The 26,840-nt window shown below is 48.7% G+C and overlaps 1 protein-coding gene across 3 annotated transcripts; it reads left to right on the top strand.

The window, feature by feature from the left end:
- Nucleotides 1-15,335: 15,335 nt before the first annotated feature.
- LOC122384666 (protein bric-a-brac 1-like) lies at nt 15,336-26,834 on the top strand. 3 transcript variants are annotated; one of them, XM_043372293.1, is made up of 6 exons: nt 15,336-15,537; nt 16,461-16,684; nt 16,925-17,128; nt 17,384-17,603; nt 17,728-17,808; nt 24,613-26,834. In XM_043372293.1, exons 2-6 carry the CDS (start codon nt 16,499-16,501, stop codon nt 25,329-25,331), a joined length of 1,410 nt encoding a protein of 469 aa, XP_043228228.1. In that variant the 5' UTR covers nt 15,336-15,537; nt 16,461-16,498; the 3' UTR covers nt 25,332-26,834. The 3 variants fall into 3 exon arrangements, with proteins under 3 accessions (XP_043228228.1, XP_043228229.1, XP_043228230.1); XM_043372294.1 differs by lacking the exon at nt 24,613-26,834 and adding an exon at nt 22,948-23,596 and having other exon boundaries at nt 15,339-15,537; XM_043372295.1 differs by lacking the exon at nt 24,613-26,834 and adding an exon at nt 22,975-23,596 and having other exon boundaries at nt 15,340-15,537.
- Nucleotides 26,835-26,840: the final 6 nt, after the last annotated feature.

The raw sequence follows: 26,840 nt of genomic DNA, 5'->3' as shown, positions 1-26,840 counted from the left end.
CCTGTAGAATCTTTTTTTATGGTCCGATTTGAAAATTTCGGCCACCACTGTGTTCGTCTTATCGAGAAGCAGTAGCACATTCAAAAAAAAATCCGAAGTCAAGGTCATAGGTCAAGGTCAAGGTCACTTTAAAAATCGCCGTACCCTATAAAATCTTCATTTTTGGAGCTATCGGAAAATTTCGGCCACCACTGTGTTCGTTTCATCGAGAAGCAGTAGCACATTCGATAAAATCCGAGGTCAATGTCATAGGTCAAGGTCAAGGTCACTTTAAACGTTAATTTTAGTCCCCGTACCCTGTAGAATCTTTGTTTACGGTCTGATTTGAAAATTTCGGCCACAACTGTGTTCGTCTCATCGAGAAGCAGTAGCACATTCGAAAAAATCCGAGGTCAAGGTCATAGGTCAAGGTCAAGGTCACTTTAAACGTTAATTTTAGTCCCCGTACCCTGTAGAATCTTTGTAGAATCTTTGTAGAATCTTTGATTTGAAAATTCCGAAGTCCGATTTGACCTCGGATTTTTTCGAATGTGCTACTGCTTCTCGATGAGACGAACACAGTGGTGGCCGAAATTTTTAAAATCGGACCATAAACAAAGATTCTACAGGGTACGGGGACTAAACTTAACGTTTAAAGTGACCTTGACCTTGACCTATGACCTTGACCTCGGATTTTTTCGAATGTGCTACTGCTTCTCGATGAGACGAACACAGTGGTGGCCGAAATTTGCAAATCGGACCGTAAACAAAGATTCTACAGGGTACGGGGACTAAAATTAACGTTTAAAGTGACCTTGACCTTGACCTATGACCTTGACCTCGGATTTTTTTCGAATGTGCTACTGCTTCTCGATGAGACGAACACAGTGGTGGCCGAAATTTTCAAATCGGACCCTAAACAAAGATTCTACAGGGTACGGGGACTAAAATTAACGTTTAAAGTGACCTTGACCTTGACCTATGACATTGACCTCGGATTTTATCGAATGTTCTACTGCTTCTCGATGAGACAAACACAGTGGTGGCCGAAATTTTCAAATCGGACCGTAAAAAAAGATTCTACAGGGTACGGGGACTAAAATTAACGTTTAAAGTGACCTTGACCTTGACCTATGACCTTGACCTCGGATTTTTTCAAATGTGCTACTGCTTCTCGATGAGACGAACACAGTGGTGGCCGAAATTTTCAAATTGGACCGTAAACAAAGATTCTACAGGGTACGGGGACTAAAATTAACGTTTAAAGTGACCTTGACCTTGACCTATGACCTTGACCTCAGATTTTTTTCGAATGTGCTATTGCTTCTCGATGAGACGAACACAGTGGTGGCCGAAATTTTCAAATCAGACCGTAAACAAAGATTCTACAGGGTACGGGGACTAAAATTAACGTTTAAAGTGACCTTGACCTTGACCTATGACCTTGACCTCGGATTTTTTCAAATGTGCTACTGCTTCTCGATGAGACGAACACAGTGGTGGCCGAAATTTTCAAATCAGACCGTAAACAAAGATTCTACAGGGTACGGGGACTAAAATTAACGTTTAAAGTGACCTTGACCTTGACCTATGACCTTGACCTCGGATTTTTTTGAATGTGCTACTGCTTCTCGATGAGCCAAACACACTGGTGGTCGAATTTTTCAAATCGGACCATAAACAAAGATTCTACAGGGTACGCAGTATTTTGACCTCTCAAGGTCAAACGGTTTGACCTATGAAAAAAGGTCACCATTTTCGAACTCAGCTTGCCATGGGCTATCTGTATGCCAATTTTGAGCGAAATCATTACTCGAATTTGAATCCGAATTTCAACGTTTAAAGTGACCTTGACCTTGACCTATGACCTTGACCTCGGATTTTTTCGAATGTGCTACTGCTTCTCGATGAGACGAACACAGTGGTGGCCGAAATTTTCAAATCGGACCATAAACAAAGATTCTACAGGGTACGGGGACTAAAATTAACGTTTAAAGTGACCTTGACCTTGACCTATGACCTTGACCTCGGAATTTTTCGAATGTGCTACTGCTTCTAGATGAGACGAACACAGTGGTGGCCGAAATTTTCAAATAGGACCGTAAACAAAGATTCTACAGGGTACGGGGACTAAAATTAACGTTTAAAGTGACCTTGACCTTGACCTATGACCTTGACCTCGAATTTTTTCGAATGTGCTACTGCTTCTCGATGAGACGAACACAGTGGTGGCCTAAATTTTCAAATCGGACCGTAAACAAAGATTCTACAGGGTACGGGGTCTAAAATTAACGTTTAAAGTGACCTTAACCTTGACCTATGACCTTGACCTCGGATTTTTTTGAATGTGCTACTGCTTCTCGATGAGACGAACACAGTGGTGGCCGAAATTTTCAAATCGGACCATAAACAAAGATTCTACAGGGTACGGGGACTAAAATTAACGTTTAAAGTGACCTTGACCTTGCCCTATGACCTTGACCTCGGATTTTATCGAATGTGCTACTGCTTCTCGATGAGACGAACACAGTGGTGGCCGAAATTTTCAAATCGGACCGTTAACAAAGATTCTACAGGGTACGGGGACTAAAATTAACGTTTAAAAGTGACCTTGACCTTGACCTATGACCTTGACCTCGGATTTTATCGAATGTGCTACTGCTTCTCAATGAGACGAACACAGTGGTGGCCGAAATTTTCAAATCGGACCGTAAACAAAGATTTTACAGGGTACGGGGACTAAAATTAACGTTTAAAGTGACCTTGACCTTGACCTATGACATTGACCTCGGATTTTTTCGAATGTGCTACTGCTTCTCGATGAGACGAACACAGTGGTGGCCGAAATTTTCAAATCGGACCGTAAACAAAGATTCTACAGGGTACGGGGACTAAAATTAACGTTTAAAGTGACCTTGACCTTGACCTATGACCTTGACCTCGGATTTTTTTCGAATGTGCTACTGTTTCTTGATGAGACGAACACAGTGGTGGCCGAAATTTTCAAATCGGACCGTAAACAAAGATTCTACAGGGTACGGGGACTAAAATTAACGTTTAAAGTGACCTTGACCTTGACCTATGACCTTGACCTCGGATTTTATCGAATGTGCTACTGCTTCTCGATGAGACGAACACAGTGGTGGCCGAAATTTTCAAATCGGACCGTAAACAAAGATTCTACAGGGTACGGGGACTAAAATTAACGTTTAAAGTGACCTTGACCTTGACCTATGACCTTGTCCTCGGATTTTTTCGAATGTGCTACTGCTTCTCGATGAGACGAACACAGTGGTGGCCGAAATTTTCAAATCGGACCGTAAACAAAGATTCTACAGGGTACGGGGACTAAAATTAACGTTTAAAGTGACCTTGACCTTGACCTATGACCTTGACCTCGGATTTTTTCGAATGTGCTACTGCTTCTCGATGAGACGAACACAGTGGTGGCCGAAATTTTCAAATCGGACCGTAAACAAAGATTCTACAGGGTACGGGGACTAAAATTAACGTTTAAAGTGACCTTGACCTTGACCTATGACCTTGACCTCGGATTTTTTCGAATGTGCTACTGCTTCTCGATGAGACAAACACAGTGGTGGCCGAAATTTTCAAATCGGACCGTAAACAAAGATTCTACAGGGTACGGGGACTAAAATTAACGTTTAAAGTGACCTTGACCTTGACCTATGACCTTGACCTCGGATTTTTTCGAATGTGCTACTGCTTCTCGATGAGACGAACACAGTGGTGGCCGAAATTTTCAAATCGGACCGTAAACAAAGATTCTACAGGGTACGGGGACTAACATTAACGTTTAAAGTGACCTTGACCTTGACCTATGACCTTGACCTCGGATTTTTTTGAATGTGCTACTGCTTCTCGATGAGACGAACACAGTGGTGGCCGAAATTTTCCGATAGCTCCAAAAATGAAGATTTTATAGGGTACGGCGATTTTTAAAGTGACCTTGACCTTGACCTATGACCTTGACCTCGGATTGTTTTGAATGTGCTACTGCTTCTCGATGAGACAAACACACTGGTGGTCAAATTTTTTTCAAATCGGACCATAAACAAAGATTCTACAGGGTACGCAGTATTTTGACCTCTCAAGGTCAAACGGTTTGACCTAGGAAAAAAAAGGTCACCATTTTCGAACTCAGCGTGCCATGGGCTATCTGTATGCAAATTTTGAGCGAAATCATTACTCGAATTTGAATCCGAATACGAATACGACGCTAACTTTATGGACATTTTTTGTTCGCGTTTGCAGCGCTTCCCTTCACACGAAAAACGAGAAACTTTTCTTCACACTCGAGTGAACAAAACACTTCCTCTCACTTGAGCAAAGATGAATTACTTCCGATTCACACTTCCGACATTCACTCTCCGCCGAATGCCCAACTTAGCTACGATCGGTGGCTGGAATAAGTCCTATGCATTTCACGTAAAACCTCTGCATGCATGCGTGAATGGTGGTTTTAGCAGGGTGATCCGATTAAATGGAGCGTTTTTCACCTTTTTCTGGGTAATAATCATGAGCGTCGAGCGTCTACACAGGGGCCCTCTGCAGTGCGTCGGCAATCGCAGCCACTATATACTATAATTCTACCAGTCGTCATGAAATCTGTCTGTCATGAAATTTAGAAATTTCGAATTTTTCTGTAAAAAAAATACATGTCATAGCTAGAAGAAAACCTTTGTCACCATCGGATTCCTCGCACCATTGCGCGTCGAATGATATGTAAAACGAGTGAGTAAAGACTGGGGAAAGGCAAGTTTTAACACAAAAGTTGATTTTGCCCCCCCCCCCCCAACCGAAAATCTCTGGCGACGCCTATGAGATAGATAGCTGCAGTACCATAGTGACTTGCCTGTGTGGAGAGCCGCTCGTCGTCTGCCACCAGAGTCTCCCGCTTGTGTCGCCGTCCGCGGGTGCCGCGCCGTCCGTCGCCGGGGCAGCCCCCAGTGTCACTGGTCCTCTCTCTGCTGCAGTCCATATCGTCGCCGCTGTCATCCCTCTGCACTACTCCGGCGTCGAAGAGGCTTCGGAGTCCCTCAGACGGAGCAGATGAACGACCTTGTATGGTTCGAACCTGAATAGAGCGAATCCCCAGTAAGTAAAGATGGCTTCAGTTGTGCGTAATTAGCACGATTCAGTTGTGCGTAATTTTTATTAGTTTAAGATGTTCATAAAACGGCAACGTATTAATGACATATGTGAAGGGGAAAGTGGGGTAAGACGGTTAGGGTAGGTGAGACGGGCACCCCTTCTGCAGACCAAACCAATAGCGCTACGAGCGAGAAAAATTAGGACCAGAATTGCCTTTCCCACTACACACCACCATTGAAGTCTGGTGAATTTGTGTTCAGTTGATATTATTTTATTTTGATTTCTTTAAAACACTCATTTCATTGAAAACATCCATAATGTATGGTGCAAGCTTTTGTGTGCAGCACTATAAAGCTAAAAACTCGCAATCACTTGTGGTACACTCATATGCCACCATGATGGTGTTCATTTACCGCGGATTTGCTTTGTCTGCATCAAATTGTCCACAGAGAAAAATCGTGCTGAACTTCTGACATTGAGTTTGGGGTAAGACGGGCAACTATGAATCCAATGGGCCTGTAATGGTGAAAATATTTTTGTTGCTGTAGGAAAAAAACATTTCTAATAAGAATATGTTCGATTCCGATACTCACAGACATGTTAGCAATATTCCTTCGGCACAGTTTATTCTCGAATAATGAATGTGAAAAACGGTTCTACATGGCTTCTGAACTAGGGCCTATATACGAGCATACGACTTCTGCACGACTCTCGTATACTGCCATTTCCGAAGCACCTGAGACCAACGAGCGACTGTATCAATGCGGCTAATCTCGGGCATTTGTTGCGAGCTGTGCTGGTCGGTGAAAGAAGCTGGCCGTCTTGCCCTATCCATGTGATCGTCTTAACCCGGGGGGTGGGGTAAGACGGGTTTTTGCAAGGTTTTGCTAAAATAGCTGCAGTTTATTTGCTGAATCAGGTCTAAGTCTCATCTTCTGGCAAATGGAAGTAAAATGTCTTAAAAAGGTTTTCACTCAGTCTCCCGTTTCTATGATGTTTCTGACCGGCCGAAAAATGACTCCAAAGTTGAGGTGCCCGTCTTACCCCACTTTCCCCTATAGGTAGAACAATCTCATTAGGTAGGCATAAGTCAAAAGGGGAGGAGAATTCGGAAACTGCTATTTTGGCACCGGGAATGATCTAAACATATCTCAAGCACATGAAATCGTTATTTATTTCATGCACTCCTTGCAAGGTTCGTAGCGTCACTTTTACGTCGCTGACCTTGCATGACGTCGCTTATGACGCCACTGAGGTCAGGAATTTTTCGTCAATAACTCCCGGCCAAATTGAGCTAGCGAGTCAGGATAGCCACCACTGGACTCGAAAAGACCTGCTGAATCGAAAGATATGCGTAATGCGATGTGTCCTCCTTCGACCAGCTTCGTGCCTTGAGTGGCTCTAACTTGCCCATGAATCTTGATCTGAGGTAGGTATGGCGTCTATATTGAGGTGACCTCGCACAAACAAAAAGTACCTACCTACATATATCAGACGACGCGCCTGAGCGCGCATTTGGAACACGATGATGCCCAAATCGCGCCTTTGCGACCGTTTTTAGCGGACTTATTTACAAAAGCCGAGCCCATGCCTTCGAGGTCATGCAGAAGGCACTCGTTGACCTGAGACCTGAAAATCGGGTACCAGTCGCTGTTTCTCGTAACGGCGCACACGCTCGTTTTTTTTTTCCGCGAGGCGCTAGCTCAATCACATAGTGGCGAAACGGCGAGAGGGTTGTACGATGTATACATCTCCACTCTCGGCCGGGACGTACATATATAGGAACGTATACCTACCTTCATGTGGAAAATTGATAGAAGTGTGTCATGTTTACCCATGAACCGATATTTGAAAGGGTTTTGAACACCATTCTTCGTCCAAAAGAGGCGCATCTCAATTTTCTCCCATTGGCTTATCCTAATGGAGAGGTCGCAAATTTGACCAGACCTTAGGTCACCGATATCAAAACCTACATTTTGTACATACTGTTGTCTGTTACTCTTAACCCTCGCACGACCAGGCCATTTCTCATAACACGAACGACCAGGGGGGGGGGGGGTTGTTACGACCCCCCCTGGCGTTTCGAAACGGAAGGTCGTAGAGCTTAGCGGAAAAAACCAACGGATTGCTCTCAACGAGATCTCGCGATTGGTGGTATATTTTTTGGTCCTAGGTCAACATTTGACCTACTTTTGACCGGTCAAAGGTCAAATTTTCGGAAAAATAGTCTTTTTTCAACTTTCGGCGGTGATTGCGGCAAAACGGTGGGAGATATCGACTTGAAACCTTCACTATCGTGTTCCTTGATCAATTCTCTATCGTTTGGTATGTATTTCGTTTCCCTAGCTCTAAAAATGGCGCGTTGGGAGCGCCGGAAGTCGGCAAGGTCACAGTCGGCGGCAGAAATTCGAAAAATCAAAATTTAAATTTTTGAAATCTGATTGTATTTTTGGATTTGGGAGGTCCATTTGCTCCCTATAGAAGCTAATATTGCTGCATATTCCCATTGAGGTGACAAGAATTAGCAAAATAGTGGTTCGGGCGCTTTTCAAAAATAGTACCGGACGCTGTTCCTCTTGTGACGTCATAGCTTCGCGACCTGACCTGACCCGGTCAAATTTCTTATACCATATGATAGCCAATACTTGCCCCAACATGCATGGGAAGTTTCATCACGATCCATCAACCGTTGTCCGTACCACCGGCAGGAAACCTCGGGCGTTGGCACTCAGTTTGTGAAAATCCGGCCGGAGGCTGTACCTCTTATGACGTCATAACTCCGTGACCTGACATGACCCGATCAATTTTTTTCGGCAAAAGATGCGCAAAGGTTGCCCCAGAGGGTATTGAAAATTTCAGCCCGCTACGACAAGCCGTTTAGCGTGCACTTCGAAAAAACCTCAGGGGGGGGGGGGGTTGAAACAACCCCCCCCCCCCTAGGCGTTCTAGGGTTAAATATCAATCGCTGAAAGTTTCACAAAGTAATCGACCACTCGGTGTAACTCTATTACACCCTGACATAGGGGGCGGAACCACGGGAGGGCACCGGGGCACCGTGCCCCCTTTGATTTTGGCATCTTAACGTTAGCCCTATAGGCGTTACATGGAAAGAATGGGACCAAAAGTCGGCACTGGCAGTGCCCCCCCCCCCCCCTCCTAAATGAAGGTGTTCCGCCGCTACTAAACTCTGACGAGGATTGAAACTTGTTCTTAGATGAGGTCTGACTCAAAGTGACCTGCTAGTGAGTGGTGACCTGACCTTGAATGACATAGGTCTCAGTCTGAAATTTTTCACATGTGCTGAAAAGATGCATGAACAGGTGTGCCGAAAACGGCGGCGGTCCGCGGCAAAATAAGAAACAGGCTTACCAAAAGTCGCCGCGACGCGCCTGCTGCAGCAGGTTTCGTGACATTGTTGTTTCAAAACGTCTTTTATCTTACAAGAACATTAAAAAATGAATACCTAACATCATTGGTTTGGTAAAAAAGCGTAAGGGGCTCTCAGTAGTAACGGAATCTTGCTCTTACCGACCCTGGGCGTCTTACACGGATCTCCTCTGCTCAAGTCCGTTTTGCCACAGTGTATATAAATACGTTTTGCCCCGGCAACTCCGACATGCCAGATTTCGGCCGGTGTGAACGGAACGCCGTCCGAACAGGGGTTTGGGTCGATATGACTCTATTCCGGCTAGCAAGTCTTTGCCGCAGCGCTCCGGAGTTGGTATGGTTTCGCCCGGACCGGACCGCCAAGTCCGGCTCCCTGCCACGGCGTGCTACGGCCAGGTCCAGCTGTTTCCTAGCTGCTCTGGCTTACTGCCGCCGAAGTACGGTTGAGATCATAGGCGTCGCCAGAGATTTTCGGTTGGGGGGGGCAAAATCAACTTTTGCGTTAAAACTTGCCTTTCCCCAGTCTTAACTCACTCGTTTAACATATCATTCGACGCGCAATGGTGCGAGGAATCCGATGGTGACAAAAGATTCCTTCTAGCTATGACATGTAATTTTTTACAGAAAAATTCGTAATTTTGAAATTTCATGACAAAAACGACTGGTAGAATTATAGTATATAGTGACTGCGATTGACGACGCACTGCAGAGGGCCTCTGTGCAGACGCTCGACGCTCATGATCATTACCCAGAAAAAGGTGAAAAACGCTCCATTTAATCGGATCACCCTGCCAAAACCTCCATTCACGCATGCATGCAGAGGTTTTAGGTACGTGAAATGCATAGGACTTATCCCAGTTGCCGATCGTAGCTAAGTTGGGCATTCGGCGAAGAGAATGTCGGAAGTGTGAATCGGAAGTAATTCATCTTTGCTCCAGTGAGAGGAAGTGTTTTGTTCACTCGAGTGTGAACAAAAGTTTCTCGTTTTTACGTGTGAAGGGAAGCGCTGCAAACGCGAACAAAAACTGTTAAACGGAACCAAACGTTACGCACCGCATAGCGGCAAGGGATCCCTTAGAGATAGGTTTGGGTTTTCCAGGCCATTTCAGGCCACTCAGGGTCAGTGCTGACTCTCAGAAGCATGCTTAGGATCCCGGAGATCGGCGTGGGTCACCTCAAATATTTACGAGTAGGTACGTTGTGCTTTAGGGCTTTCCGAGCCCAAGGTGGGGCCCCTCAGAAGCCAGTGTGGGCGGCGGGCGCTAAGAGACTAGGTCCAGGGTGAGCCTGGAGCCCTCGGATAACAGTGTGAACCCTCGGGCTCTGTGTCGAATCCCTAAGGACCCTACGTAGGGACATAATAAACATGTGTTGCGGACCTCAGAGGGGCACGTGAGCTGTGACCCCTCAGATGCCGGCTTGGGGTTAGCAAAGTCTGTCGCCTCAAAAGTTTGGCTGAACTATCAGAGGCCAGTTAAGGTTCTCAGAAATGTTCGTAGGCTCAAAGATCCCTGTATGGGCCCTCAGAGAACATGGACACCAGTGGGACTTTCAGAGGCCGGTTTGGGCCCCCTGAAAGCTTCTTCAGGGCTCAGAGGAGCTCCTTAGGAGCCCTTGTTTAACCCGCGACCTGGTGGGGGGGGGGCTATTTTTTGCCCCCCCTCCAGACTTTTCGATATATCTCCAGAACCACTGCGCCGATCGTCACCAAACTTTCAGTACCCTCCCGGACATCAATTTTACACATTGTGACCAAAAATTTTTCCAAAGGCTATGATAGGTTGGCCGGAAATGACGTCAGAGTGACGTCATGTTCTGCCGTTTTCGACCCAAAAAAGGGTTTCGCGGGAAGAGCTATCAGGCCTATAGCTTTGCAAATACAGAAAAATGATACAGACATAAAAGCTGTAGAATAGACAGGGCTACAAAACTGCTATCTCGGATTTTTGAAATTTTTTGATTTTGACCTCCAAAAATCAAAAAATAGATTTTTTGAATATAATAGCCAAAAAATCCAAAAAGTTTTTTGAATTTCGAAAAAACCGGAATATATGTGATAGTCCTTACCGCGTTCTATCTACATACCAAATTTGAGATCGATACCTCTTTTTTTGGCCAAGTTATAGCGAAAAAAACTGTTCAAAATTGATGACGTCAAATTTTCAAACTCAATTTTCAGCAATTCTAGACCTTGTAGCGCAAAACAAAGACCACCATTAGACTCCCCGTGACGAGCTGCATCGAATCAATACCCATTTTATGCAAAAATATCAACTTTGAAATTTGACCTTTTTTGACCTGACCTTGAGCTGACCTCCACCAGAAAGTGACCTAAACCGTACCTGATGGTCTTATAACCAACACCATTGAGTTGGAAATGAAAAACTGGCCATAAAACATGCATCGCATAACCTTAGTAAAGTTGGGTTCATGTGGTGACCCTTGGTGACCTTTAGTGACCTGATCTGTGACCGGACCTGGTATGACCAGTGACCTCTAACAGCAACATATCTACTAGGCAACTGACGCCCTATCGCTGATTCCCGACAAAATGCGTTTTCCTCGGTGTTATAGCGCATTCCCTAGAAGACCCGTGAACGGTGAAACATTTCATCTTTGACCTGACCTGTGACGTCATCGGTGACCCCGAGGTCAATAAAATTTGGTTTCCTTCGACAAATTTGACAGGCCTTTCGAACGCCGTTTGAATTTTTCGGATCCGTCCAGTAGTTTCGGAGATACGAGGGGGGGGGGGTAAAAAATAGCCCCCCCCCACCAGGTCGCGTTATAAACAGACCCCACCAGGGCGCGGGTTAACCCTCGCCCGCACATGGGGGGGGGGGGTTGCCACCCCCCCAGGCAGTCTTTCTGCTCTGCACTCAACATTTTTAGAGCTAGAAGGCTGATTTTTCGTATAGCTGCTCGTCTATCCTTTCTTGATGTCCACTGAAAATTTCAAGTTTCTGTGATTTTTGGTTTCGGAGATATGACCTTGTTTTTCAGGTCATGTCATGACCCAAATGGCCAATTCTCAACATCTTGCGTTTGCCATGGGCCTTGTGAGCTTTTGACACCCTGATTTCGGCCTTTTTTGCCAGTCTTACCTCCCACCTATCATGGAACATGTTGTTCGACGATGTACAGGGGTCAAGGTCAGGGTCAAGGTCAACCTAGGTCATCTAAGATAATTGCGTTTTACTGTTAACGCCAGACCCCTTGAGACCCTAATTTTTCGCGATTACTTTTAAATGCGTGAAGGAATTTCAATCAAGCTCAGGACATGGCCGTTTCAAGACAGGCCGAAACTTTTACAATTTAGATATTTTATCGCCATTTCAATATTTCAGGCACTTGTCATTGACTCGTAATGTTAAATTTCGAGCAAGATTTTCATCCGGTGTGTAGAGGCTATCACCAGTCAGTCTGTGATACGTTATGACGTCACAGCTAAGCCCCGCCTCTGTGGTCTTGGCCTGCGGCGGTTTCGGGCCGGCGCGCGGTCACTCTCGCTGTGGCGGGGAGCGGAGACGGGCGACTGTCGAGCGGTGCCGAAAGCCGGCGGAGTTGTGCGTAGCGTCTTGGCTGACAGTGCCCAGAGAGCGACATGATGACTAAGGAGTCATAAATGCTCAATGCGCATTGCTTCTACAATGCTGATATGTTCGCTGATATTTTTTATTTATTTATATAAGCTGCATATGACGGGCAGATGGCATATAACTGACTGGTTAGGAAATATTCACCTGTATTTAAAGCCTATGGCGTTGCAGATAATGCGATAATGGGATGTCGGATGTCACCAAGTAGCTACCGATTTGTACATCGCTATGCAACCATCGAACAACGCAATAATAGTTAATTGCCTGAGCTTCACATCATACGGCTCGCTCGTATTTCAAACAGATACCCTACATCGAAAATCGTATTTGTTAGGAATCGTTAACGTTTGTTCGAAGCACGACTGAGTAGTAGGTTGAGGAGTGATGGTCCTCTTGGTCCTATATACAAGAGTCAACAAGAGCCTAACATTTACTTGACCGTCTGCTGCAATTGACTCATAGCACGTGAAGCGTCAGCGAAATTCATAGTCCTTCACAGATGGCAGGGGTGTCGTTTGTACAGAGGTCGCTGATGGGCACGGGTTAATGCCGCAGTCGTGGGCGGAGCCTAATGTCATATGACGTAGAAAGCCTCTATCCAGGATGGAAAAACAGTTAACATTACGAGTCAATGACAAGTGCCTGAAATATTGAAATGGCGATAAAATATCTAAATTGTAAAAGTTTCGGCCTGTCTTGAAACGGCCATGTCCTGAGCTTGGTTGAAATTCCTTCACGCATTTAAAAGTAATCGCGAAAAATTAGGGTCTCAAGGGGTCTGGCGTTAACAATAGGCAAGCTGAATTTACTTTTTGTGAAGTTTTTTGACTGCATTTTTGGTAATAGCTTCTCAGATCATGATTTCATGTGATATGGACCCAAAAACAATCGGTGCACACATCAGTATACACACAGACACACACAGACATACAAACACATATAATTGACCTTGACCTAACTTGACCTGAAATGACCTCAGCAGCAAAATTCTGGTCGGATAGTGTGACAAAGAGGTTCTAGCTGGCTTGGCACTAGAAAACAGCATCGTCATCGATATTTGATAAGCAGCGCACCGCACTTGATATCCAACGGTGACGCAAAACAGCAACATTTTTTAGTTTGACCTGACCTGGAAGGTCAATGACTGACCTGAGAAGGTAAAACTGGGTATCATTGGATTCGTCTCTTCCCAAAGAATCTTTTTGGTCTTTACTGCTAAGCTCTATCTCCAACAGGAACGAAATGGCGCGGGGGGTGGCAACCACCCCCCCCCATGTGCGTTCTAGGATGGGAAAATGGCATGTGCGGGTGAGGGTTAACCCTCGCCCGCACATGGGGGGGTGGTTGCCACCCCCCCAGGTAGTCTTTCTGCTCTGCACTCAACATTTTTAGAGCTAGAAGGCTGATTTTTGGTATAGCTGCTCCTCTAACCTTTCTTGATGTCCACTGAAAATTTCAAGTTTCTGTGATTTTTGGTTTTGGAGATATGACCTTGTTTTTCAGGTCATGCCATGACCCAAATGGCCAATTCTCAACATCTTGCGTTTGCCATGGGCCTTATGAGCTTTTGACACCCTGATTTCGGCCTTTTTTGCCAGTCTTACCTCCTACCTATCATGGAACATGTTGTTCGACGATGTACAGGGGTCAAGGTCAGGGTCAAGGTCAACCTAGGTCACCTAAGATAATTGCGTTTTAGGCAAGCTGAATTTACTTTTTTTGAAGTTTTTTGACTGCATTTTTGGTAAAAGCTTCTCAGATCATGATTTCATGTAATATGGACCCAAAAACAATCGGTGCACACATCAGTATACACACAGACACACACAGACATACAAACACATATAATTGACCTTGACCTAACTTGACCTGAAATGACCTCAGCAGCAAAATTCTGGTCGGGTAGTGTGACAAAGAGGTTCTAGCTGGCTTGGCACCAGAAAACAGCATCGTCATCGGTATTTGATAAGCAGCACACTTGATATCCAACGGTGACCCAAAACATCAACATTTTTTAGTTTGACCTGACCTGGAAGGTCAATGACTGACCTGAGAAGGTAAAACTGGGTATCATTGGATTCGTCTCTTCCCAAAGAATCTTTTTGGTCTTTACTGCTAAGCTCTATCTCCAACAGGAACGAAATGGCGCGGGGGGGGGGTGGCAACCCCCCCCCATGTGCGTTCTAGGATGGGAAAATGGCATGTGCGGGCGAGGGTTAAAGCAAACTCATGAGCCCTGCGACACTTGTACGGTAGGTACTTGAGCCTGTCGCAGACATTTGACGAGAGTTGAGAAAGGCCCCGAAGGTTTCGTTTCACGCTTTGAACGAAAATTGTGTTAGCACTCCAAAACTTATGAAAATCAGCTGTAAAATGTAATAAAGAACGAACTAGGAACATGGAATGAATCACAGCATTGACATTTCCGAGTCTGGACTCACGAGTCTTGAAGATTTTGGCGACCATGCGAGTCAGCCTCTGGTTTGAACTGCACGCTCCAACCGAGTCTGACCTCACAGGCATTCTCAGAAAGGTACCCCCCCATTTTTCCCGACTCCAAAATCTCATCGGATCTGTATCAATCTCAGGGGGTGCCCGGTCCGAGGTTGGGGGGCAAGCTGCCCCGCTTGCCCCCCCCCCCCCGTGGCGACGCTAATGGTTGAGATACGGCACGGCTGATGTGGATAACGCCCGGCTGAGGTGCGAGCGAGCTCCGGTATCGTGTGTCAGCTCCAGAATAGGTACCTACAGCCCCAGACCTTGGCCGGAGTAAAATGCCGGAGCTAGCCAGAGTAAAAGCAGATACGTCCCATGCTTATTTTGCTGGCTGGGTAGTGGGTTTGAGATTACTGCAATGCAAATGCAGCAAATGTGCCATTTTTACCTTTGTCTTTGACCTCTGACGGGCTGACCTTGAAAATTGACCTGAGGTCAAAAACTTTAGGTGTCATGAAATCGCTTCCAAAAGATCTGGCGTTTTTCTACTTTTATCTTCGTATGGTTGCTGCCTTATTTACGGATTTACACGGGGGGGGGGGGGGCGAAAACAACCCTCCTGGGCTGCAGTGGTTGGGAATGGGATTACACCCGGGCTCCCCGGGCCCGGCCAGATGAAGTTGAATGGTGCCTAGAGGCTAGATCGGCCTCGTGGTTCCTGAATAGTTCCTGAATAGAATAAAATTGGTCAAATTGATGCAATATGGTGGTCGAGTATTGTTCTGACATACCTATTCGCAAATATGAATCTGCTCCCAGATTGACCAGCGCAAGAAAAGCGTAAACTTGCGCGGTTGTGTCGAAAGCGGTGCGTAAAGAAAGCGAGGGCACGGAGGGGCGCGGGCGCGCGGCGGTGACGGTTGGACAGGAATGAAATTGATATTTTTCTTTATTATTTGATAACGGAATCCCTCTCCGGTTCATGGGAGTATCTGCTGCAAGATATTTTCGTCCTTAAATGGTAAGATTTTCCAATTTCTAGGCCTGTGCTAACGTATGTTGCTTGACAATCGTAGCACAGGCTCGCATTTTTTTCAGCTCCTTATGAAAATAGATGATAAATAATCTGGTGAGATATTATTATGTAGATAGCATGTTTGTTCAGCTATCACATGTATGTTATATTTTATTTATGATAGCATATCTGGTTAAAAAAATGGTTCCACGCCATTCAATTGAAAACCAATGAATATTTGACTTTCACTTTCATTTTGACCAATTGTGCACATTCGTCTTAGCGAACATGGCATGCATTTTGAGTCTAAGAATGTGCTGCTAACCACAGTCCAGTCTTATGAGCATATGCAAGAATTCATAACAATTGATGAAAACCATGTAACTCTGATTTCATGAATCGTTTTGAGATGGATCAACTACAAATGATTTATTGAACCAGTGTTGCCAGTTAATGCTGATGCTGGTCCAGCTGAGTCATTTATAGCTATGAATCAAGTTTTGCGTTATTCACTATGCTTCTTTTTGTGTGACACAAAAAGTATTTCAAAGTTGATTGCATACCAGCTGCCTGCTGCAGTGCCTGATTATTGCATACACATTGAGTTATTTGCAGTTAAACAATTTTAAATGGTTAGGCTGCTTTTTGCTACACACATCTTTGTCCTCTTTATTTTGTTCCATGTCCATTTCCTTTTATTTTATGCCCCACAAATGCCTCATGTCTCAATAGATATTGGTGGCTTTTCAATGTAGAAATGTTAAAATAATATGCCAGTAGCATTTATGTTATATTGCAGGATGTGTGTTACAGGCGGTGTGTATGGATGACAGTGTTGCTGGTTATGATGCTAATATTTGTCCCCACATGCGATGAGGAATGCACCTTCTGATGTCAATGAAGAATGATAATTCTGATTTATTTTCCAGGCATGCAAAACTCACTGAAAAGCACATATTAGGTCACCATGGAGGGAAGCCAGCAGTTTCGTCTTAAATGGAACAATTATCATGTGAACATTACCAACTCATTTGATTCTCTGCGTCTGGATGAAGACTTTGTGGATGTCACAGTGGCCTGTGATGGGTTCCAAACAAAGGCCCACAGAATGGTGCTTTCAGCCTGCAGTCCATACTTCAGGGAGTTGCTCAAGGTAACTAGATCATGATTAATATGTAGTGGTCTTATGTTGAGCTGCTATCACAGAATTGAAAGTGGAGGGGCAGCATAAATACATACCTACATTATATTACTGTTTTTTTTTTTTGTTCTGAAATAGTTTTTGTTAGGGTTACCCGGCCCCAACAAATGCTGTCAGTGTGATGAGCCCGCGTTTGCCATCCAGTTTCGTGTCCCCTCTGACTGACGACTGACGTGGGCGGTCGGCCGGCAGTCTAACCCGCACCCGCACCCGATCGTCATACTGCGCGACGTGGATCGGCGCCACCTGGAGCTGCTGCTCGACTACATGTACCACGGTGAGGTGAATGTCGCGCAGGCGCACCTCGCCGACTTCCTCAAGGTGGCCGAGATGCTCAAGGTCAAGGGACTGGCCGACGACCGGCCGTCGAACGCCCCTGCCGACCCCACCACCAATGTAAGTACGCCGGCGCCTGAGGGGTGTCATGATAAGCGAGTCGTGATTCGTAATACTTTGCGTGTTACGTCACAATGAGATCTTCGTGAATGTACCTCGCACGGTGTTTCTTTTAATGTTATAGTGTAATAAGATCGGTCGAGTTCCGCAAAGCTGTTCGGTCTGCAGTGTTCGACATGCCCAGCTGTCCGGCCCGCCGCGCTGTCAGGCCTGCCGCGCTGTCTGCTGTCACTGACCGCTCCCCGCTCCCGGCAGGGCCGCTCGGGCTCCGAGTCTCCCGCTGCACCAGCTGTCGGGCCGCCGGAGAAGCGGCGTCGCCGCTCACCGCCGGCCGGCCGGGCGATGAAGCGCGAGCCCAGCCCGGAGCCGGACTGGGGCCCGGAGGCGCCGGAGCCGGAGCCGGCGCCCGCCGACGGCCTGTCGGAGCGACTGCCGGACGGACCGGTGCCCTCGCCGTCCCCGGAGACCGGCACAGGTCAGTGACCTCTGGTCGGGTATCAGGTGGCACGTTGTTTTATTATTCGTATGTAAAACATGACGAAAAATGGTACTCTGCCGCTTCAGTGATGTCACAGTCTCCTGTGTTGTGTTATCCGCAGGTCAGCCGGGCGAGCCTGGTCCGTCACTGGGCGCGAGCTACGACACCGGTCAGGAGTCTCCTCTGGCGCAGGATCCCGTCAGTGAGTACCGGATGTCCTGTGGGACGCATACCGCACAAACACACCGACACAGCCGCTTTCGACCTCAGACATATCTTGTGATACAGAGTAATAGTATAGTACGCCAAATACTTATAGGATGGGTTAATGATTGCACCCGGTTACGTAAAAAGACATTACCGTCTTGGCCAACAATGACATCTTTGATTTTGCCTCAGCTTTCAGACATTTCACTCAAATTTTTTGAACCATTTCGCTATTTTTTCTAGCCTTTGTAAACATAATGTGCTGATATTTACGAACCTTTGTCATTGAGTTTGAAGCCATGAAATAAGACGAGCTGATTGCTTTGCACACACGGCTTAAATTGTTCGTATTAACTAACGTGAGGAAACAATAAATATAACACGACCCAGCTCAATTCCCTCGTGACTGTCGTCATGTTTCCTGGCTAATGTTGCTGATACTTCTAGCTGATTCTGCCTGCTTACCACACCTGTCGCCTTGCCTGCTTTGCATGGGATTGCATGCTGCATCGTTGCATCCAGCACTGATTTCACTTCTAATTTTGACGACCGGTATGCGGTATGGCATGCGGTATCCTCGGCATGCGGTCTTTTCAGGGCGTTTTGTTACCACCTCTGCATCAGCAGCATACCTTCTAAAGTGACTCAATAGAGAAATGCTAGAAATGGTGAGTTCAGTTCGATGCAGGCTGAGCTGCACATCAGCAGCTCGCCCATACACATAAACATCAAACAGTGAATACTACTGGTCCGACCTGACCTGTCACATGAAGACGAGCCCCTTTGTCCGCTATCGGCAGTCGTTTTCTTTCACTCGGCACACAACGCCTGACAATGTCTAACGGGATGTACTGATAGCTACCGATTAAGTATTAACAGCTTAGATGCATTTATTGGGTTGGGTCAGGTCAATGGACAGATCCTTTCTGGTTACCAACGATTTCATTTTCCACATTTTTTCTGGTTCAAATTGCGTTGTACTTCCGACTTCGTAAGCAATTCACAACTTGTGATCCAAGACGATTTAAAACAAGTGGAGTTGCTATCTCCTTGCAAGAATGTTTAGACTTTAGGGTTCGCATTTTCAAACTTGCCTGACGTCAAAAAGGTCGTTTGAGGCTATCGGAGTTTCTCGTCGAATGAACTCGCGAGTCGCGACTAAATAGATAGTGCGTCAGAAAAGGCAGCAATGAATTCAGAATGAATTCCCAAATCTACCTGACCTCCCTAGTCCCTCATCCACCATCCTGACCTGATCGTCTTTGACCTGAGTGACTGACCTTGACCTGAGGATCAACACCCAATCCCACCTTTTCCAAACAAAATGTATATCTTTCGACGCGACTGAGCATGACAAACACGATGGAGCCAAAATCGTGGCTTTGCGACCATTTCTGGTGGAATGGCTCACCGAAAAACGAGCCCCTATCCCATCTTGTTTGACCTGACCTGAGAGGTCACCGGTTGATCTGATGCCTTGTAAATGACGCTATTTCACTGGATCTCGTAAGGGGCATATTCGCTTTTTTCCGGGAAGCTCTAACTCAATTAGGGACGAAACGGACGGAAGGGGATTCGTGCTTGCTCGGTTTGGGTCATTTGGTCTGAAAGAGTCGGATGGGTCCGGTGAGGGTTACGAGAGAATCTCTGAACCCGCGTCTCGTAGGGCTTTTCCCCATTTCTGGATTGTCGCCGTAGAAAGAGAGGACATTTCGTCACAGCTGCTATATCTGAAACTGTTTTGCTGAATTTTAAAATTGGAACAACATTTGGTAATCAGACCCTTCTACAAACTCAGTTTATTGACCTCGTTGCTTTCGATGCCGTCACAGGTCAGGTTCAAAGCAGATCCACTGTCTTGCTAGAAAATTAGACAGTGATGGTCTATCAGGGATTAATTTCCGCCGTGGTGGTCCCGGCTCTCGTTAACCTTCGCCCTGGTGGGGGGGGGGGCCATTTTGGCCCCCCCCCCTGTGGTTTTTCAGCGATAACTCAGAAACCACTTGAGTTAGCGCCCTGAAACTTTGTATAGCTGTTTATTCAACATTTTTACATCATGTCCTTTTTTTGGGGGTTCGGGTCAGGTCAGGTCAGGTCACAAGGTCACCAAAACTGACACCACCTCTAAAAAAGTTCAAAGCTCTCTCAAAGGCACAGCTTTTATCCGATCGATGTAAAATTTACAGTACTTGAAGATGTCACCCAGCTCTACAAAATGGCTATCTCGGATTTTTTATAAATGTGACCTAAGGTCAGGTCAGGTCATCGCTGCTCCCCATTATAAGTCAATGGGAGAATCGAAAAGTAGTTGTTTTTCAGCTAAATCGGGCGTGATTGTTCCTATATTTCGTTATTGAAGTGTCTTGGGTCAGCAAATCACAGCCCATGTGAAACCATTTGCTTGTGACCTCGCTGAGGTCACGCTAGGTCATCTCCCTGGTCACCAGAGGTCACCAGCGGTTTTTCTGCACTTACTTGTTATTGAATAGAGATAGAGACTCCGTTCGACGTTTATCGTGTTTGTCTCGTCAATGCGGATCGAATGATATGCAGCATGACCTATTTCGGTAAGGTCATGACCTTGACCTGAGGTCAAATTTTCAAAATGACCTTTCGAGGTCAAACTATATATCATTCGACGCGTCTCGACGAGCCAAGCACGATGGTGCATGAATCGTTTCTCTATTTTCTCGTGAATGCATGCTATAGTTAAAAACATTTTCAACGAAATTTGCCAAGTTGACCTTGCATGACCTCTGTAGGCCAAACCGTTGAGCTGAGGTCAAATCTGACGAACCTTGGCGAAAGAGCTTGAAAAGAGCTATCGATTGCTTTTTTCCGCGGCTCTCTAGCTCTTCTAGTTTCCGAGCTACAGCGGAATATGTCCGGCAACACCGAAAACACTGAAATTTGACCTATGATGACCTCTAGCGACCTCAATATTGACCTTAGCGAAAAAATGACCGAAATACTTTCGAACGTACTTGTTATGGGCTTTCGTTTGCTTTTTTCCGCGTCTTCCTAGCCCTCTTCGTTTTCGAGTTAGACGGGGGGGTCATTTTGGCCCCCCCCCCACCAGGGCGAAGGTGGCTCAGACCCACACCAGGGCGCGGGTTAATCAGCATCACGCAGGTGAGAAATGATTACTAGGGGATTTTATAGATCTGCTCGGATCGCTCTTATTTCAGCTGGATGTCAGTTCACCTTGTGACTATTAATGGACGGATTTCCCGACCTCCCGCCTATATAACTTATAGTATCCAATATAGAATGATTGATCAGCCGGGTCGGCCGGGTTTCCGGTCGGAAAGTAATCTGCTTTTTTTTTTACCCTTGTCCTCAACCTGATCACCTACGGGAGTTGTCCTATGTTCTGCTTTAGAGGCTGCCAGTCATGACAATTTTTTGTGCTTAGGTATGCCGAAAACCTGACAATAACGCACTCGTTAGGCACTTCAGCATTTTTAGCGAGCTTACCAAAGGCTGGCTGAAACGGCTGATTGTAACTGAGAATCCTAACAATGTCATGAGGTCGAAGTCAAGAGGTTCCATTAACTAGAAAACGGGAGCTTTGTGAGGACGCCATGTCTACCATGTCTGGTTCATTCGGGTCTCGAAGGTGCCTCTCGCCCACCCTGCCCCGCCGATCGGTCGGTCGCTGGCTCGCTGGGCAGGTCACTCGGTCGGTAGTTCAGCCAGCCGGCCTGTCGGGCGGGGCCGGCCGTGCCCCGGCGCTGGGCGTGCCGCTCGGCCGGTGGCGACAGGCCACGGCCCCATTGCGTCACCCAGCCGCCGCCGGCCGGAGAAAGTGAGAGCAGTCGCGCGGAGGCCGCGCGGCGGCGAAAGTTGCGCCGACGGCCGTGCCGCGCCGTGCTCCGTGCTCCGTGCTCCGTGCTCCGTGTTCACACCTCGGCGGCGGACCGTGCTCCCACCATTCACTACGGACCGTGCTCCCACCGCAAACCGTGCTTCGAACACGGCCAGTGCTCTGAACACGGGCTGAATTCCAAATCGTGCTTCAAATACTCCCAAATTGTGCGGTCGCCTCGGACTGTGTTGTCTGCTCCCATTGCAAACCGCACTCCTTTATCCTACGGCGGGAACAGGGCCGGGCCGCTCTCCGTGCTCCCAGGGGGGGGGGGGGGCACAGAGCTGCTCCGTTACTTCGGAGCATTGGGGGGGGGGGGGGGTAGAGGTAGCTATGAGAGTGTGACGGTCGGCTCCTGCTGCTGAGCCGCAGAACGTGGCTGGCTGGTATTCATGATTTGCACGGTGCCGTCCGTGCCCTTCGGTAGGCCTTCTTTTCGCCCCCTGCAGTCTGTCGGCAGGGTACTGCGGTCAGACTGTCGGCTGGGTGCTCTCTGATCGGGGCCGGTGCCGGCGCCTCCTCTGCTCCGGAGTGGCTGCATGTCGGGGGCGCCTCTGTGGCGCCGCAGTAGTTCGTTCTTGCGCCACTGGGTGGTGCTGGTGTTTCTTCTCGGTCTCTTTCTCTCTCTGTAGTAGAGGGCGCTGGGCTGTCGGACGTTTGTCCGGCAGATGCCGCTCGATGCCCGCGGGTGACGGAAGAGTCGTCTGACACCCAGGTCTGGTACCCGGGTGTATCAATCCTGTTACACCCAGTCAGGTGTAAGGGTGTAAGGGCGCTGACCGCGGGCGGCACTAACCACCTACTGCCGCTGGTGACCTCCGCTGGTGCCTGAGGCTAGTGCCTGCTGTTGGTGACCTCAGCTGGCAGTATGAGTTGGGTGTAGTGGCGGCAGCCTGTACTGTCCTCAATTGGTGGCAGTCTGCAACCTTAGCTGTGGTGGCAGCATACTGTCCGCTCCCGGCAGCATGCTGTCAGTGGCTGATGGTAGTGAGCTGCCAGCGGCTGCTGGCAGAACGCTGACGGCTGGTGGCAGTTACTGCTGTCAGCAGCTGATGGCAGCATACTGCCAGCGGCTGGTGACAGAACGCTGCCGGGTGGTAGCAGTCATGTCTGTCAGCAGCCGATGCCAGTACGGCTGTACGTAGCCGCACCCCGGCCGGGCCGCCACCGTCAGCGGGCGCTGACCGGCCGCTGACCGGCCGCCACCGTCAGCGGGCGCTGACCGGCCGCCGCCGTCAGCGGACGCTGACCGGCCGCCGCCGTCAGCGGGCGCTGACCGGCCGTGTGTTGCAGGTCGGCCGGCGGCGCCGCGGCGCGCCAGCTGTCCAATCTGCGGCCGCTGGTTCCAGAAGGGATCCCACCTGCGCGAACACGTGGCCAGCATTCACTACCCGGTGCCGTCGCGCTGCGAGCTCTGCGACAAGCTGCTGCGCTCACAGGCCTCGCTGCGCACCCACCTGATCAAGTATCACCGACGGGCGGAGGCGCGGCCGGCCGGCGGGTCCCTGAAACTAGCTGGGCGCGGCGCCGGCGCGCTGCCGGCCGCTAATGGCCTGGTGTGACGACCGCGCCGCGCCGGGTGGTGTCCGGCGGTCGGTGGCGGTGCGGTCAAACAGTCAGGTCAGGTCAGGTCAGGGCGGACTCAGATGGAGCGTAATCTCGGCGCCGCGAACGTGTAACTGTCGGATGGTGGTGGTGCCGGGGTGCCAGCGGACCGCGCGCGTTCTAGCGGCGTGGACTGTTTTCAGGGGTTTGTAGCGGTCAGATAGTGAATGGCTCAGACCACAACTGTGCTGTGAAACCGTGTCAGCCGTTCCCGGCGCGTACGACACGGACTTGCCTTGTAAAATGACATTCCACGATATTACTCAACGAAGCTGTGGGGCCAACTCAATACATTTACTATTTTATTTAACATCGGTGTTTTAGTTCCAACGGTTTCGGCGTGACGAGCACATTGTTGAATACGTCAGACTGCATCAACGCTGGTCTGAGGGAGTGATGTAGCTTACACGGCACAGGAGCGCCCAATCCATACCAGTCAGTGTAGCTCCAACATCGCCTACCCACACAACCGAGCAACATCACTCCAACAGGAAGGCGAAACAGTTAGTAGTCGACCTTTCCACCACCTTTTCCTCTCCTCTCGGGCAAATTGACTAGAGGGGGGGGGGGGAGGAGTTGGAGCGGCTATTTCACCGCACTTGTATGATATGAAGCGGTGAATTTGACCCTGCCCCCCAGGCTGATGGAAATTGTCCAATGTCCAGGCATGCACAACCCTTCCTCCTGTACCGCTTTTCTCGTCAAGGTTTATGGTTTGTACGTGATAGCCGGGATGACCGACGGTCCCTGTGATGCTGAGCATCGGCACACTGGCTCAGCTTTCTCAGCTCGTTCACCAAACCGCCTCCTACCCCGTTCCATTTCGTCTTCCGCTCCACCCTACTTGCCGCTCCACTTCTCTCGTCCCTTTTTCAAGTCGTCCACCCGTTCACCGCTGCACAGCCCACTTTGTTCACCGCTCAACTTGCTCATTCACTGCCTGCAACCGCCCTCGCCAGCACTGGGCCCGCGATAACGTCTCACCAGCTCCAGATTCTAGCTTCAAACCTGGCACCACGCACCTGTACATGCCACATGGTAACCCGTCTGCACTAAAACACCGCTTTCAACCGTGGATGTCCGTCCAGCCTGCTTTAAAGTCAGCTTAACTTAACCGGCATGCCTGATTAAACCGGTCGTCGCCATGCTGCTCTGTTAAACACACGCTTAACGACAGTCTTCGATATAAATCAAGATGTGTCAGTGATACACGAGCCCATGATTCTACTAAGATTCTTAGCGATACACAAAGTCCCGCCGCGCCCGTTGGCGTGGGAGCGCCGTCAGTGACCTGACCTGCGGCCGGGGCTGGGTGTGTCCTTGCAGCGCGCCTGATGAGCTGTCCCCACTGCACCCACCTCTCCAACAACTACGGGAAGCTGAAGGCGCACATCGGCAAGGTGCACTTCCCCGTGCCGGTCACCTGCGCCGACTGCGGCAAGGTCTGCAAGAACAAGTACGCCATGCAGGTGCACAAGAGCAAGTACCACCGCCGGACGTGGAAGACTGTACCGTCGGCGCCGCGGGTCCCATCGCCCGTGGGGTGGTCCCTGCAGCCGGCCGGCGGCGGTCCGGGGACGGAGGACCGCGGGGGAACCTCCGCGCCGGGACAGGGTGGCCCGCTGGGACCGGGACAGGGCGGGCCGATTGGACCGGGGCAGGGTGGGCTGATGGGACCGGGGTCGGCGCCAGGGCCTGTACCCTTGTCTGTGTCAGGAGGCCCTATGTTGTCGGTACCAGCGGGTCCTCTGGTGTCTGGAGCAGCAGGATCGCTGGCTTCGGGACCGATGGGCCCCCTGGCTTCAATACCGGCAGGTCCTGAGGTCTCGGGGCCGTTCCAGGGCCCATTTAGGCTACCCAGAGACGAACTAGCGCCGCCCCCGGTGCCTGTCCAGGGATCACCTCTGACGCTCGGCGAGGTGCCCGGTCCTGTGCTGGTCAGGGACTCGGCACCTCCGGAAACCCAACAGAAGATGGATGTCCCATCCCCGTCGGCCGGTCTCGACCTGACCCGGAAACCGGCACTGAACCCCGGTCAGTCGTGACCTGACCTGGCGACCACTGACCTGGCGGTCACTGACCTACCGGGTCAGTGTCGGCAGGTCGGTCCCGGGATCAGCGCTCGGTGCCTTTAACGGTTCTGCTTGTAATGCGGGTGGTTTGGTGTCTAATATGAGATCTTCAACATATTTTTTGAGAGAATGGGGAATTCCCAAGGTTCATTAGGTTTTAGTGTCTGATGCTGGAGCCACAGGTCAGCTGCGAATCATTGAATAGTCCAGTGGCCTGAACTTGTATTACCCAATGAAGCGTCGTAATCGGGCCTGCCGTTTAATTAGGTATATGTTACCTGTGTAATCTCACTGGAGTCACAAAGGCTCAGACGCTGCTTCGATAGCTGCATGTAATTCTTGCCTCAACACATACCTCTTAGAGCAATGTTATTAGTGCAGAGCTGATTTAACGTGTGTGGCTACTGGCTGGTGCTATTTATGATTATGAAACCATATGACGCTTGTGAAATAAGTAATAACGCTGCAGCAACATTTTAGTCAAATGCGAACTTGCGACCTCCCTGCCTATTTTTGCGAGTGTTTTTCCTGATATTGGTTGTTGGTTCCGGCCGTCTGACCTCTGTGTTTGACGTCTGACCTCACTGAAGCACGGGTAAGGGTGTTCCCGATTGGGAGGGGCTTATATCGTATACCTCAGCGGTTGACCTCGGTGCTCTGGCTGCGACCCGAGCCGCCGACCGGCCAGCCTGCCTTCCATAGCAGAGCGCTTATTGTGTTCATATGTCATAGTCAGACTAGTTTTACCGGTGTAGCGGAATGCAGCGTGATTAAGCTGGTGTTGGTAGTGTAGACATACATATATTTTGTATTTTAGCAGTGCCTGGAAGGCAGCGGGCGGCGCTGCAGCACACCCGTGCGTGGGTGTTTGCTAGTATCGCGTTACCGATTCGTTACCATGTACCAAGTCAGTTCGTTAGTCATGTTTGTGACGGCGACCGCTCGCCGACCGATGCGCTAATGCTCAGCTTCGGTACTGCCTGCTGCTGGTACGCTGTACCCATTTTACCAACATACTCAGAGCGTTTTCGCCGACCGACCGCGCAGCTTCGTATGTGGCCGCGTATTATTACTCAAACTGCGACGGGGAGCCGCGGCCCTGCTCAATGGATACTTGTGAACGATGATTATGCAAGCAAGCTGAAGTATTGCGCAAGTGAATGCTAGAAAGCTAGTCGTATTTCGGGCGGTGTGAAGATCGCTCCTGAGTCCTGACCAGTGCAGCGGCCGGACGGGATCGGATGTCACTTCACCGAACTGTGGGAATATGTGTGCTTGTATGCCTGTGTGATTCGTCACATACCTCTGCGTACGCGAGTGAATGCAGCCACCTGCGTGATATGATCGTAGCGGCTGGGTGAATAACAAAAAGGCTTACAACGTGACTCGCCTTTCGACGAAAAAGTTATTTTTTTTGCGAATATAGGAGAATGTGTTGTGCTCGTGGGACAGAAATATAATGTACCACCTTCAGCACCTTAT

Source organism: Amphibalanus amphitrite, unplaced genomic scaffold (assembly GCF_019059575.1).
Source record: "Amphibalanus amphitrite isolate SeventyFive unplaced genomic scaffold, NRLGWU_Aamphi_draft 000195F_arrow, whole genome shotgun sequence".
In the NCBI taxonomy this organism is placed as follows: domain Eukaryota; kingdom Metazoa; phylum Arthropoda; class Thecostraca; order Balanomorpha; family Balanidae; genus Amphibalanus; species Amphibalanus amphitrite.
The sequence above is the reverse complement of the archived record's forward strand: the minus strand, read 5'-3'. Positions and strand labels throughout refer to the sequence as shown.

Bases quoted from the DNA above. Each gene is read 5' to 3' on its own strand.
- LOC122384666 (XM_043372293.1), top strand. From the start codon at position 16,499: ATGGAGGGAAGCCAGCAGTTTCGTCTTAAATGGAACAATTATCATGTG. The intron at 17,129-17,383 runs GTAAGTACGCCG...CGCTCCCGGCAG, and splicing joins CTGCCGACCCCACCACCAAT to GGCCGCTCGGGCTCCGAGTC. The intron at 17,604-17,727 runs GTCAGTGACCTC...TGTTATCCGCAG, and splicing joins GTCCCCGGAGACCGGCACAG to GTCAGCCGGGCGAGCCTGGT.